General features: G+C 58.9%; 1 protein-coding gene across 4 annotated transcripts in view; it reads right to left on the reverse strand.

Annotated features, from left to right (window-relative positions):
- ADGRA2 (adhesion G protein-coupled receptor A2) overlaps nucleotides 1-14,558 on the reverse strand; it is a 32,343-nt gene extending 17,785 nt beyond the window's left edge. For all 4 annotated transcript variants that reach the window (XM_055140982.1, XM_055140981.1, XM_055140980.1 and 1 more), the window contains exon 1: nucleotides 14,276-14,558. In XM_055140982.1, the coding sequence (XP_054996957.1) occupies nucleotides 14,276-14,529 (254 nt within the window). In that variant the 5' untranslated portion in view covers nucleotides 14,530-14,558. The remainder of the gene's footprint in view (nucleotides 1-14,275) is intronic.
- Between the last annotated feature and the right edge of the window lie 222 nt (nucleotides 14,559-14,780).

Genomic DNA, 14,780 nt, shown 5'->3' on the forward strand with positions numbered 1-14,780 from the left:
AGCCTCCAAGGAGCCCCTTGGCCCAGACTCTGGCCTGAGGGGCCGTCTCTGTCTCAGAGGTGGCCTGGGAGGCCGAGGGGCAGCTCAGGCCTTCTGCCAGGCCCCTGGACGGATGCTCAGGACAGAGAGGAGGCCTGGGCAGCCGCAGGCGGGGCATGAAGCTCACTAGGAGCAGGTGGGTGGGTGCTGTTTCCACACGCACAGCACGAGGGCAAGAGGGGACGGAGGGAGAGCCCCCTGCCTCCTCTCTCTAGAAAAGCCTCCTACAAAGGGGGCTTTCTCCACAGAGCATGGGGGGGGGGTGAGGGGGGAGGGACTTCCTGGGTTTCCAAAGTGCTTCACACACACACACACACACACTCATACATACATGCATACATACACACATGCGCACACACACACACACACACACACACACACACACACACACACACACACTGCCTCAGTACCTCAGAAAGCGCAGCATGGCCATCATTATACAAACAACTGGATCTCCCCTGAACCTTTTTCTCTCATCTCACACGTCTGAAGTCTAGTCCACCCTCGCCACAGGCTGGTAGATACTAATCCTGACATACTCAGGCCTGAGTGGGGCCACGATGGTTCCCTTGGTGGCGACAGTGGCCTTGAATGGGACAATTTCCAGTCTAGACGCACCATGGGCCAAGAGCGCAGCGGGGAGGGCGCTTGCCTTGCATGCAAGTGACGCGGGTCCAATCCCAGCATCCCGTTGGGTCCCCGAACCCTGCCAGGAGTGATTCCCAAGTGCGGAGTGATTCCCAAGTGCGGAGCCAGAAATAAGCCCTGAGCATCTATGGTGTGGCCTCAAGATAAAACAAAAACCCACCTTCCCTTATCTCCGCCCACCCCTTCCTGCCTCCCAGCTGTCAGAGGTGAGGGGTCCCATTCCTTAGGGAGGTCACAGGGGTTCTAAGTCACCGAGAGAAGCCTCTACTCCAGCCTCCACCCCACGGCCAGGGGCTCTCTGCTCTCTGCGTCCTGGGGAGTGTGGGTGCCCCTGACTAGTCTGAGCAGGGTTACCAAATCGGGATTTCAGGCTTTCATCACAGGGAATTTTTTTTTTTTTTACTCCCGAGGGGTAGCCACAGGAAGGACAGGAGTGCTGAAGGAGTAGGGCCCATGGCGGGGAGGTGGTTTCTAGAAGAATCTCACAGCTTATCACAGCCCTGCTCATAAAAAAAAAAAAAACGTGTGGGAGGGGGCAGGCAGCTGAGAACACAATTCTCAAGCTTGAGCAAAGAAGGAAATGAAAAGGCCTTATTTCCTGCAGATTCCAGTTCCTACAGAGATGAAAGACACACGTCTTACATGTATGTGTGAGACTCTGGGGGAGAAAGGAAGGAGGGAGGGAAGGAGGGAGGGAAAGAAGGAGGGAAGGAGGGAAGGAAGGAAGGAAGGAAGGAAGGAAGGAAGGAAGGAAGGAAGGAAGGAAGGAAGGAAGGAAGGAAGGAAGGAAGGAAGGAAGGAAGGAAGGAGGGAGGGAAGGAGAGACGGCAGGAAGGAGGGAAGGAAGGCAGACAGGAAGGAAGGGAGAAGGGAGAGAAGGCAGGCAGACGTTACTCAGTGCTGTGGGGTGAGGTGTTTGCTCTCTGGGTGCTCAGGGACAAGTGCTCCTGGGACTGAAGGGGGACTACTGCACACGAAGATGCTTCCCGGCCCACTGGGCAGCCCCCTCAGCCCCACAAAGGATTGTTTGCTTGCTTTGGCCACAACTGGCGGTGCTCAGGCCTTACTCCAAGCTCTGTGTTCAAGGGCCTTGGGGGACCGTATGGGATGCGGGGAGGAGGGGGTGAGCAAGTGCCCTGCCTGCCGCTGGACTATCTCTTCAGCCCCCAAAAGGGAATTTTAGTTTTTAATTCTTTTTTGTTAATTCTTTTTTCCCCCTTCTTTTTGGGTCATGCCCAGTGATGCTCAGGGGTTACTCCTGGCTCTGCATTCAGAAATTACTCCTGGCAGTACTTGGGGGATCATATGGGGTGCTGGGGGTCAAACCCAGATTGGCTGCTTGCAAGGCCAATGTCCTACCCTCTATAGTACAGCTCTGGCCCCAATTTTTTAAAAGCAGATCATTGAAAAAAAAATTCCCTGGGATGAAAGCCTGAAATCCCGATTTGGTGACCCTGCTCAGACAGTCAGGGGCACCCACACTCCCCAGGACGTGCCCTTTCACCCGTTAACCCTTGCACACGGTCAAAATCATTTGGCCCAGAGCTGGCCAACAGAAATACAAAGAAAGCCACACATGTAATTTAAAAGATTCTATAAAGCAGTGATTACTAGAACGGAAGGGGGAAAGGAGACGGGTAAGTGGGTAAGAGAGAGACGAGTTCATGATCAAGGGGAGAAACTAGACTTTTAGTGGTGAACGTAATGGAGTTCACACAGATGCTGATTTATAATGCTGTACACAGGAAACCTATCATGATATAAACCAATGTTGCCAAAATAAAATTTCAAATTCTAGGGCCAGGGAGAGAGCTCAAAGGGCTGGAGCATAAGCTTTGCAGTCTGGGTCTGAATCTGGCGTCGCACTGTCCCCCTCAAACAACCAGAATGCCCCAGGCACTGCCACGGTGTGGGCCAACCTCCCTCTCCCCCTCAAAAGAAACTAAAGGTCTAGTAGTCATATTTTTAAAGGTTTTAAAATTACATTAATTTAAACAACTACACTTTAATTTAACTTAATGCATTTAAAATATTTTGGTTTGTTTTTGTTTTGTTCCTATTTTACTCCATGACTGGCAGGAGTCCTTGTGAAGGGGTTACAAGAAATTACGTATACAGTTTATCAAATAACTCCGCTAACTAAAAAGTAAACTTCTAAGCTAAATGTTATATTTTACTATAACAAACAAAAAATCATAGCTGAACAATAGCTCAGCTTGTCTGAAAAGGAGACTTTCTCCTGGACCCACTATATAATTCCTTTTTTTTTTTTCTTTTTGGGTCACACCTGGCGATGCACAGGGGTTACTCCTGGCTCTGCACTCAGGAATTACTCTTGGTGGTGCTCAAGGGACCATATGGGATGCTGGGAATCAAACCTGGGTTGGCTGCATGCAAGGCAAACGCCCTACTTGCTATGCTATTGCTTCAGCTCCCCGCTATACAATTCTTCTTGACCACTGGTTTAAATTTTGAAGAATTTAATTTTTGCTTCCACACCCTCGGGCCGAGCCTCACGCATGAGCGGCCATGCAACAAATCACCATAAAGGGATATATATATATGCATATATACATATACATACATACACACACACACACACACACATATGCCTCTTGGAGAGTCCGGCAAGCTACCAAGACTATCGCGCCTGCACGGAGCTCCCCATGGCGTATCCAATATGCCAAATACAGTAACAATAACAGGTTTCATTCCCCTGACCCTGAAAAGAGCCTCCAATCATTGGGAAAAACGAGAAAGGAGAAGCTGCTAAAAATCTCAGGGCTGGGACGAATGGAGACGTTACTGGCGACCACTTGAATAAATTGGTGAACAACGGAATGCAGTGATACAGTGATTTGTTTTGCAGGCCACACCTGGTGGTGCTCAGGGATCACTCCTGCAGGCTCAGGGGACCATATGGGGTGCCGAGGACCAAAGTCAGCTCTGCTTCACGTAAGGCAAGCGCATGCCTGCTGGACTGTCACTCAGTCCCCCGAATATTATTTTAACATGTAGCTTGACACACCAAACTGGGAATGCACTACTGCTTCCATCTGTGGGGTTTAGTGTGTCTGTTGCTCTGGGAGCAGCCACATTACAGGTGCTCGGAGCCCTGGCAATGCCCATGCACGCTCGCCCCAGCACCTCTCGCCAGCAACCGCCAGGAGGATGTCAGGGCTACACAGAGATGCAGAGAGCAGTGTGGAGTGTGTGCGTGTGTATGTGTGTGCATGCACACGCGCATGTATGTCTGTGTGTGCATGTATCTGTGTGGTATGCGCAATGCCTGTAGATCTGTGTCTGTGTGTGCATGTATCTGTGTGGTATGCACACGTGCCTGTAGATTTGTGTATCTGTGTGTACACGTATGTCTGTGTGTGCATGTATCTGTGTGGTGTGCACACGTGCCTGTAGATCTGTGTATCTGTGTGTGCATGTATCTGAGTGGTATGCACACGTGCCTGTAGATCTGTGTATCTGTGTGTACACGTATGTCTGTGTGTACATGTATCTGTGTGGTATGTACACAAGCCTGTAGATCTCTGTCTCTGTGTGGTATGCATACATGTGTGTGGGGCCAGCCCCAAGGTGGGACGGTAGGGGAGCTCTGACCCTGACTATCCTGTCTCCATGGGTCCCGCCACCTCTGCCTGGTGCCCGAGTGCCCGAAGCCAGGTCCTGTGGCCCTCCGCTGAGGCAGGGGCGAGCGGTGTGTGTGTGTGTGGGGGGGGGGTCCTCAGTTGCAGGCACTCCTCAGGCTATGCTGGCCCTCGGCAAACTCCCCGCTCAGAAGTCCTGAAATGAGGCGTTTTCCTCAGCGGAAAACGCGTGCCTGCTCCCCTGCCTGTGGCAAGGCATGGCCCAGACGGCAGCGTCTCCTGCTCTCACGGCACAGCGGGTCGAGCTCAGCGCCCAGAGACCCACAGTGCATCTGCCCTTCCCCGCCGAGGGGGGCCTGAAGAAATGGACTCGAGAATGGCCTCCCTGGGCTCGGAGCCCCGGGGGTCCAGCCGAAGGGGGGTCCTGGGGAGACGGGGATACACCAGCCTCACCCTCAAGGAAGGAACATATCTACCCCCCCTCCGATCCAGGCTCATTTGCGAGGACAACGGGCGGGCAGCCCCCACGCTGGGGGGACGGAGGGTGCTGGCCCAGGGTCTGCCCAGCGTCCCAGGCTCTGAAACCCAGACAGACACAGCCTCGGCTACCCCCGACGCGCCCCGGCCACACGCAGAGCCAGTAGGTGGGTCCCCCAGCCAGGCTGACTGGCATCTTCCGACTTCTTCCGCCCGCCCCCTTGGGTTCCCCCTGCCATGAGAAACGTCCATAGGAGCGGGGTGGGGGGTGCAGGGGGAAATCCCTGATCCTTTTCTTCTACTCCAGAATCTGAAATCTGGCCGGGGTGGGGGGGCATATGGCGTCCATTTGAGAACCCTCCTGGCGAGGGTCCTAATTTAGGGAAGGCAGCGAGTGAGGTGACCACTAAGGAGGCTGGAGGCCAAGCGAGCGAGCGGCTGGCATCGCCAGGAGCCTTGTGGCCTCTGGGCAGCCGCAGGAACTCACCCAGATCCCAGCCTGACATCGAGGGTGACCTTGGCGTGGGGGGAGGGAGGCAGACACTGCTCCTCGGGAGCCGGCCAGCACACAGCGGTCCCTACATGTGCAGCGAGGGCCACACACGGCAGCCCACCAGCCACCGCAAGCACAGAGGCAGGGACCGCACACGGCTTGCTACTGGGGGCCTCTGCGCCCACTGCCTCGATGCCCCGTCTGCAGCCCGGGAGGCCCTGGGGAGGCTGAGGAGACAGGGGCTCGCTCCTCCACCCGCTCTCCCATCCGGACCCTTCCTGAGCAGCCCAGCGCGGCTGGACTCAGCTCAGCCTCTAGGCCCGGGTTCTATGGCCAAGACACCCGGAGCCTACGGAAGGATCACTGCTCACGTCAAGGTGCCCAGACCGGAACTCCTCTGTGCTGACCAAATCCACTGTCGCAGGCCAGTAGAGTCCTGGGCACCTCCCCCCACGCCCAGGCTGACCGCCCTCCCTCTGCACTGTCCTTCCTGTGCGCTGGGCTGCCTGCAGTGCTGGCCGGGACGGGAGGTGGTCTGCACGCTCGAGTGCGGCCTGGGGTGCCACCTTCTGCCTGGAAGCCTGAGCACCGGCAGGTAGTGAGTGCCGTAGGGGCGGGTCCTGAGACCCCCAGGCAGCCAAGGAGGAAACCGACTCCCTGTGGCCCCCACCCTGGGCCTGTCTCCTACCCTCTGCATGCCACCATCTGGGCGCTGAGCAGACAGAACCAGTGGGGAGCCTCTTGGGCCGTGACTGTGGGTCTGAAATGACGCTGGGGACAGAGGCTCTGGGTGCTGGGGCGAGGTGCTCGATGGTGGGAGTGGGGCCGGGACGGAGAATGGGCAGCGTCACCTGGGCGCTAGGGCCGCCAAGGGTCTTTACAGACTTCCAGGCATATGCAGAGAGAGGGGCAGACAGGAAGGAGTGTGTGTGAGTGAGTGTGAGTGTGAGTTGTGTGTGAGTGTGAACATGTGTGTATGTGCTCATGCATGCATTCCTTTCACATGTGCGTTCTTGCGCGCGTGTGTATGGATGTTTTAGTCTGAGGAAGCTGAAAAGTTACCCCTGATAAGTTTTATTTATTTTCCTAATGAAAGCTTTTCTCATGCCTCTTGTTCCTAATCTGCTTCACCATTACCTCTATGTGTGGTACAAAATCTCCCCATTGGGAAGTCCAGCTTTTTTTTTTTCTTTTTGGGTCACACCCGGCGATGCACAGGGGTCACTCCTGGCTCATGCACTCAGGAATCACCCCTGGCGGTGCTCAGGGGACCATATGGGATGCTGGGATCCAAACCCGGGTCGGCCGCGTGCAAGGCAAACGCCCTACCCGCTGTGCTATCTCTCCAGCCCCGGGAAGTCCAGCTTTTGGGTGAAGAAAGTGGGTTCCTTTTGAAATATAAGGAAACCCAAAAGGATTGTTGCCACACTTTATTTTTTTTTGGGGGGGCGGGGGGCATACTTGGTGGTACTCAGGGGCTACTCGGGAGTTACTCCTGACTCTGCACTCAGGAATCATCCTTGCGGGTTTGGGGGACCCTGTGGGGTGTAGGGATAGAACCCAGGTCGTCCACATTCAAGACAAGCGCCCTGTGCCCTGCCTCTGGCCCGCTGCTCTGGGGCCCTGCTGGCAGAGCACCCTAGAGCCCCCTAACCTGCTCTAGGGGCGCAGCCCTCCCCACTGGCTGGCTGTGGTGGCCCGCAGCAGGGTCAGAGGGCAGGGGCTCCGTTTTGTGGGTGGGCCTTCTCTCCGGAGCATCCCCTCCGTACACGTGCACTCGTGGGGTCTCCTGGGTGGAGGCGCAGGAGGAAGCAAGCGGGTTAATGCGTGTCCCCTGCGTGGTTTCTGAGAGCTTCGTGTGGTCCAAGGGGAGCCGGGGGTCTGACAGGGAGGGGGTGGCCTGGGCAGGACACCCCGCTCGGGGGGGGGGGTTTCCTTCTCAGTAACGAGAGGGCCCGGAGCCGTGACAGCCCACAGCTTTGCCACTCTGGACCCTGGTCTCCGCCGGAGCGGGAGCGGGAGGGGGCTGTGCCCGCCAGCTGGGAGATGTCTGGTGCTCGGCCCTCACCTGGCGCCGTCCGTCTCCCGCAGCCTGCTCCCCCGCCTGCTCTCTCGCTGCTCCCAGGGCTGAGAAGCGGGGTCCTGGGAGGCCACCCCACAGCGTCATGCTCCCCACCCCCCTCAGCGGTCCTCAAAGCAAAGGAATGTTCTGGAGTTTGGGAAGGATGCCCCCCTCCCCGGAGGCGGGAGGAAGGGGAGGAGAGCTCCGTCCTGTCAGTGTCTGAGCTCTAAATAGAACACAGGCTGGGGGAATGAAAATAAACAGCCCCTCCAGCCGCCGGGCCATTTCCCTCCCGCGGGCGGGGGGCACGGACGGCCCTTCCTCGGGGAAGGGGCACTGCGCCGGGGGCCGCAGGAACCCCACGTCCCTCCTAAGCCTCATGGAGCCAGGCCCGCCGAGGGCGGCGGCAGATTTGGCGGGCTTTGCGCGCCTGCAGGGAAAGGTTCTTACCCCAGTGACCCCGTGCGCAGGAACTTGGAAACACGCTCCCTTGACAAACGGGCCCCCAGCTGACGGGGCCGGGGATGACTAGGGCTGAGAGCCACCAGGCTGCTGGGCCTTTGGTGGGATTCTTACCCGCAACCCACCGCAGAGGGGCACAGCCTGAAGGGTCTTCCTGGGGACAGGGGCATGGGGTCTAGGCTCTTGAGGGCTCCGAATCACTGGGACCAACGCCCCTTTCTGCGGCCTGCCCCCGGGGGGCCTTCAGCGTCCCCATCCTCCCTGAGCCCGTGCCCCCAGGAGGGGGAGCCCGCAGAGAGGCCTGGGAAGGTGCTGGAAGCCTGGCCCTGAGCAGGTAGCTGGGAGGAGCCTGGGGGCTGCCCCCAGACCCTGCGCCTTGGGGAGGGCTGTGTGGGTCCGGCTTCCTCTGGCCCTCTCTCCTCTCTGTCCCTGCGCTCCCCCTCCCCCTCTCCCTCACAAAAGCTCTCTGTACACAGCCACTTCCTCTGGCTGCTGTCTCTGGGCCCAGGCCTTATGAGAACCATATGGGGGAACAGGCGAGCGAGGGGGTGGGGCGCCGCCACCGCCCGCCCTCCCGCCAGCATCTCTCCACTCCCCTCGGGGCTGTGCAGGGCGGCTGGCACCCTCTGCCTCAACTAACTGGGTCCCGCCGGCGGGCGTGTGGGGCGTCTCGGGGAGGGCCCAGTCCCCGAATCTGGTCTCCAGAACTGTGTCCCTGCGGCTGGAGCACGCAGCACAGGGCTCTGTGCGAGCTGATGCGGGGGGAGGGAGCATTCACTAGGGAGCCTAGAGGGCCCCAGCTTGCCCCTTGCTGCCTGCCCCCCCCCCCCCGCCCCCGGGTCAAAAGGGCCTGGGGCAGCAGGGAAAGGACCGGAAGTCCCTGTTGGATCCAGTGGGCCCCAAGGCCAGCCGGATGCGGAGCGAGTTCCTCGCCTGAGAGAATCTGACAGCACTGAACCAACTACCCTGCTGCTCGGGCGCAGACGCCAGCCCTCTCCCCTCTCGGCCTCAGTTTACCTGCTGCACAGGCTGGAGTCTAAGGGTCTTCAGCATAGGCGTTCCAAGAGTGCGTGACCTAGGAGGCTCTCTTCTGAGGGGCTGCCGGAGTGTCCTGGGAGACCTTCAAGGACTTTCTAGAATAATCTATTAGCAGACTTTGCCAAGAACTCCTCCTATCTTTTTTCTCCCCTGGTTTTGGGGCTCCGCCTGGAAGTGCTCAGAGATCATCCCTGCAGGCCCAGGAGGGCCATTCCTGGCACCGGAATCAAGCCAGGGTCAGCAGCATTCGAAGCAAGCACTTACCCTGTACTATCTCCTCGACCCAAGAGTCCTCTCTTTAGGAGGCTGGGTCGCACCTGGTGGTGCTGGGGACTCAGTGGTGTCGGGATCAAACTGGGGTCAGCGACATGTGGGGCAGGTGGCTTTTCCCCTGCAGCCCCCCTCTCTCGGGCCTGAGAAGCCCCCTTTATCCACCTCCTCTCTCAGAGGAAGCTCCAGAGCTGAAACCAGGGGGCATCCCTTGCTGCCCCTGAGAGAGTGGGAGGGAGGGGGGCTTTACAGAGGCCTGAGCCCCCCTGCTGGAACCACCTGCCATGGGCCTGTCTCTCCCACAAGACCATGAAGCCACGGTGCCCACAGCGGCCCTGAAGACCGGCCTCGAGACAGGGCAGATGGGACAGAGGGACCAGGGGGGACTCCCTGGGAGGGAACCCGAGGTTCTCAGTCTCCTGCCGACGGGCCTCACCCCCAGGCTTTCTCGGTCCCGGGGCGGGGGAGCTGCTGGGCGGCCTGTTCCCCAGGAAGGGGCGGGGCGCCTGGACAGACAGCACAGCCCGGAGGGCGGCTGCTTTGCACAGGCTGACCCAGGTTTGATCCCCAGCATCCCATATGGTCCCCCAGGCAATGCCAGGAGTGACCCCGAGCACTGCCGGGTTGGCCTCCCCTCACTCCCCCACCAAACAAATGAACACTCAAAAAGGACGAGGCGGAAGGTAAGGAGTCATGACGCCTGAACTGCCGGCTCAACCCCGGGTGCATACCAGGTGACAAGAGGACCGGCAAAGGGGCAACGCAAGAGGGACAGAACAGGCGAGGAAGGAAGCAGCTCGGGGAGGCTGGGGAGAGGGTACCGGGAGAGGGTCCAGGGACAGGGTCCGGGGAGAGAAGGCCCGGCTGCTCCTCCCTGGCCCGGGTGCGGCCCTCTCCCATACTTCCTCCCTTAAGACGCACCCTGGGGCCAACGGCCGACTCCCTGGCGCTCCTGCTGCAGAAGCGTCTCAGCTCTTGGTCCCTCAGATGCCAACACGAGGGGAGTTGGTGAGGGGGGGCAGCAGTCAGACCAGGAGGACCTAGTGCGGGGGGCAGCTGGGGCTCAGCCCTGCTCAGGGGCCGCACGTCAGCGCGTTCTCAGGGGCTTCTCTGGGTCTCCCTGACCTGGGGGGTGTCCTGCCAAGGCGAGGGGCCCCTTTCTTTGGAAACTGTCTCAAACCAGCTGCGGGACTGGCCAGAGATGAAAGGGGGGAGGCCTGGCCCGGGGTAGTGGGGACGCCACCGTCCCCGGGGGGACTCTCACCCGAGCTGGCCGCTCCTCCCCCGGAGTGGCATCCACGGGAACTGGCCGTGGCTGGAAAGCATTAGCGGCCAAATCACTCTAAGATGTCCCACGAGACTACCTTCGGACTCCCCTGCTCTGCCTCAGACGCTAAGCGTCCCTATCCCCACACAGACACGCGGAGAGAAACACCCCACGCGTGTGAGTGCAGCCGCGAGATCAAGTGTACACAAGCACACACACGCACACACACGCACACACACACACACACACACACGCCCGGAGCTGAGTGGGCAGGGCCCAACTGCCCCACACGGCAGCATCTTCCTGCTCCAGCGCCCAGCCTGTCTGGACCCTTCAACACCACGGGGGACGCGGAGCCATGAGCAAACACAGCTGGTTTCCCTGGCCCCCGCCCCAGCGTCCCTGAGCGGCTGGCAGTGGGAGAGAACAGACAGAGGGGCCCCCAGCCTCTCCCACGCCACACACAGACACATGCACACCAGTTACACACACAGAGACACGCGCTCACAGACACATGCACACCCATTATACACACAGAGACACGCTCACAGAGACATGCACACTAGTTACACTCACATGCCACACCAGTTACACACACAGACACACGCTCACAGACACATGCACACTAGTTACACACACACTCACATGCCACACCAGTTACACACACAGACACATGCTCACAGACACATGCACACCAGTTACACACACAGACACGCGCTTAGACACATGCACACCAGTTACACACACAGACATGTGCTCACAGACACATGCACACCAGTTACACACACAGACATGCGCTCAGACACATGCACACTAGTTACACACACACTCACATGCCACACCAGTTACACACACAGACACGTGCTCACACAGACACATGCACACCAGTAACACACACAGACATGTGCTCACAGACACATGCAGACTAGTTACACACACAGACACGCGCTCACAAAGACACATGCACACTAGTTACACAGACACATGCTCACAGACACATGCACACTAGTTACACACACAGACATGTGCTCACAGACACATGCACACTAGTTACACACACTCACATGCCACACCAGTTACACACACAGACACGTGCTCACATAGACACATGCACACAAGTTACACACACTCACATGCCACACCAGTTACACACACAGACACGTGCTCACACAGACACATGCACACCAGTAACACACACAGACATGTGCTCACAGACACATGCAGACTAGTTCACACACAGACACGCGCTCACAAAGACACATGCACACTAGTTACACAGACACATGCTCACAGACACATGCACACTAGTTACACACACAGACATGTGCTCACAGACACATGCACACTAGTTACACATATTCACATGCCACACCAGTTACACACACAGACACGTGCTCACATAGACACATGCACACAAGTTACACACACTCACATGCCACACCAGTTACACACACAGACACGCACTCACAGACACACGCACACTAGTTACACACACAGACACGTGCTCACACAGACACATGCACACTAGTTACACACACAGACACATATAAACACACAGACACATGCTCACACAAACACATGCCATCCCACAGTTACACACACAGACACATGCTCAGAGAGATACATGCCACACCAGTTACACACACACACACTTATATGCCACACCAGTTACACACAGACATGCACTCACAGACACATGCACACCAGTTACACATACACACTCACAGACACATGCACACTAGTTACACACACAGACACGCACTCACAGACACATGCACACTGGTTACACACACAGACACGCGCTCACACAGACACATGCCACACCAATTACACACATAGATACGCACAGACACATGCCACACCAGTTACGCACACAGACACAGACACATGCTCACACAGACACATGCACACTAGTTACACACACAGACACATGCTCACACAGACACATGCACACTAGTTACACACACAGACACAGACACATATAAACACACAGACACATGCTCACACAAACACATGCCATCCCACAGTTACACACACAGACACAAGCTCAGAGAGACACATGCCACACCAGTTATACACACACGTGCATGCACTCACACAGACACATGCCACACCACAGTTACACACACAGACACATGCCACACCAGTTATATACACACATGCGTGCGCTCACAGACACATCCCATACCAGTTACAGACACACAGACACACACAGACACATGCCACACTAGTTACACACACATGCACGTGCACTCACACAGACACATGCCACACCAGTTACACACACATGTGCATGTGCTCACACAGACACATACCACACCACAGTTACACATACACACAGAGACACACGCTCACAGAGACACATGCCACGCCAGTTATACACACAGACACAAAACATGTGCTCATATAGACATATGCCATATCACTTACACACATACGTGTGTGCTCACACAGATGCATGCCACTCCACAGTTACATACATACATACTCAGACACATGCCACATCACTGTTCGCACAAACACATGCTATCCCACAGTACACACGTACACTCAGACACACACACAGACACGTGTTCACACAGACACATGCACACCAGTTACACACACAGACATGCGCTCAGACACATGCAGACACATACTACCCCACTGTCACACACAGACACATGCAGACACATACTACCCCACAGTTATACACACACAAAGACATGCGCTCACACATACATGCCACCCCACAGTTACACACATACACTAGACACATGCCACCCACTGTCACACACAGATACATGCAGACACATGCTACCTCCCAGTTATACACACAGAGAGACATGCGCTCACATACATGCCATACCAGTTACACACACATGCACACACTCACACAGATGCATGCCACTCCACAGTTAACACACATGCACACACAGACACATGCCACACTGCTGTGTCGCACACGTGCACAGACACATGCCACCCCACTGCTACACACACACACACACACACACACACACACACACAAGGGAGCCCACTGTCACACACACCCGGCCTGGGCGCAGGCAGGGGGGTGCAGCGTCAGAGGCTGAGCAGGGCGTCCTGTCAGGAAGCAGGCGGCCTGTGAACTCACCGACCAGAGGTGTCACTGCATTGTTCTAGACACAATCGGGTGGGACGACTGGGGCAAGGGGTAGTTAGGCTACAGTTGCCGCTGGGTCGCTGGGTCGGGGGACAGGGAAAGGGAAGCGGCCTGGAGGCTGGACCAGCGCAGGGCAGGAAGGGCTTGTGCGGGGCCTCCGTCCACAGTGCTCAGAGAGCTCTAAACACATGCTCGGGGCAGTGAGCAGAGGTCCCGAACTCTCCTCCTCCTCCTCCTCCTCCTCCTCCTCCTCTTCCTCCTCCTCCTCTTCCTCCTCCTCCTCCTCCTCCTCCTCCTCCTGCTGCTACGGGACTCTGGGCCCCACCAGGCAGCCTGGGTCGGGCTGCAGCGGCCAAAGCAAGGGAGAAGGGTGGCGGGCAGGCGCTCCGCGGGCCAGGGCTGAGGGTGGGCGCGAAGTGGGGAGGGGAGTCCGGCCCATCTCGGACGGCGCCCGGAGAAGGGTCGGGGGTAGGCATTCCGCGGGCCAGGGCTGAGAGTGGGCGCGGGGGAGGCCAGCCCATCTCCGACGGCGCCCGGGCGGGATGCGGGCCGTCCGGAGCTGATGGCGGGGTGCACGGCGGGACCGAGGGGTCGCGGCGCAGGGGTCTCCCGGGAAGCCGGGCTGTCCGTGCCCGCGCCCTCGGGCCGCGACGGGCGGGAGGCTGGCCGGGCCCCCCCGCGTCCGGCCGGCCGGCACGCGCGCTCGGCGCGGACCTAACGGTTCGGGCGCCCCGTCACACCCTCACCTGTGCACAGGTGCGCGGCCCGCACCCTCCCCAGCCCCGCTACTCACAGCGTGACGGTGCCGTTGGGCAGCAGGCCGGGCGCGGGGGGCTCCGGGAGGTCCCCGCCGCCGCACACCACCCGCCGGCGCGCGGGGTTGGGGGCGCCGCCCGGGCCCTTGGGCCGCTCGCTCGAGCACTTGCAGCCGCGCACGGGCACGGGGCAGCCGGGCGGGGCGCGGAGCCCGGGCGCCAGCAGCAGCAGCAGCAGCGGCGGCAGCAGCCGGCCCGGCGCGCCCCGCATCCTGCCAGCGCCCGCGCGCATCAGCCCATCGCCCCGCGCCGCGCCGCGCGGGCATGTCCGGCGGGCGCCCGGCTGTCACGGCGGCCGGCGGCGGCGGGCGGGCGGCCGGCCGGGAGGTGGAGGCGCCGCCCGCCCCCGGCGCCCGCCCCCGCCCGCCCCCCGCGCCCGCCCCCGCCGGCCCGCCAGTCCGCCAGGCCCTAGCGCCTCCCGCCGCCCGCCGGACCGTCCCTCGGCCGGCTTCCCCGCGCTGGCCCCGCCGGGCACTGCAGGGC

Source organism: Sorex araneus, chromosome 1 (genome assembly GCF_027595985.1).
Source record: "Sorex araneus isolate mSorAra2 chromosome 1, mSorAra2.pri, whole genome shotgun sequence".
In the NCBI taxonomy this organism is placed as follows: domain Eukaryota; kingdom Metazoa; phylum Chordata; class Mammalia; order Eulipotyphla; family Soricidae; genus Sorex; species Sorex araneus.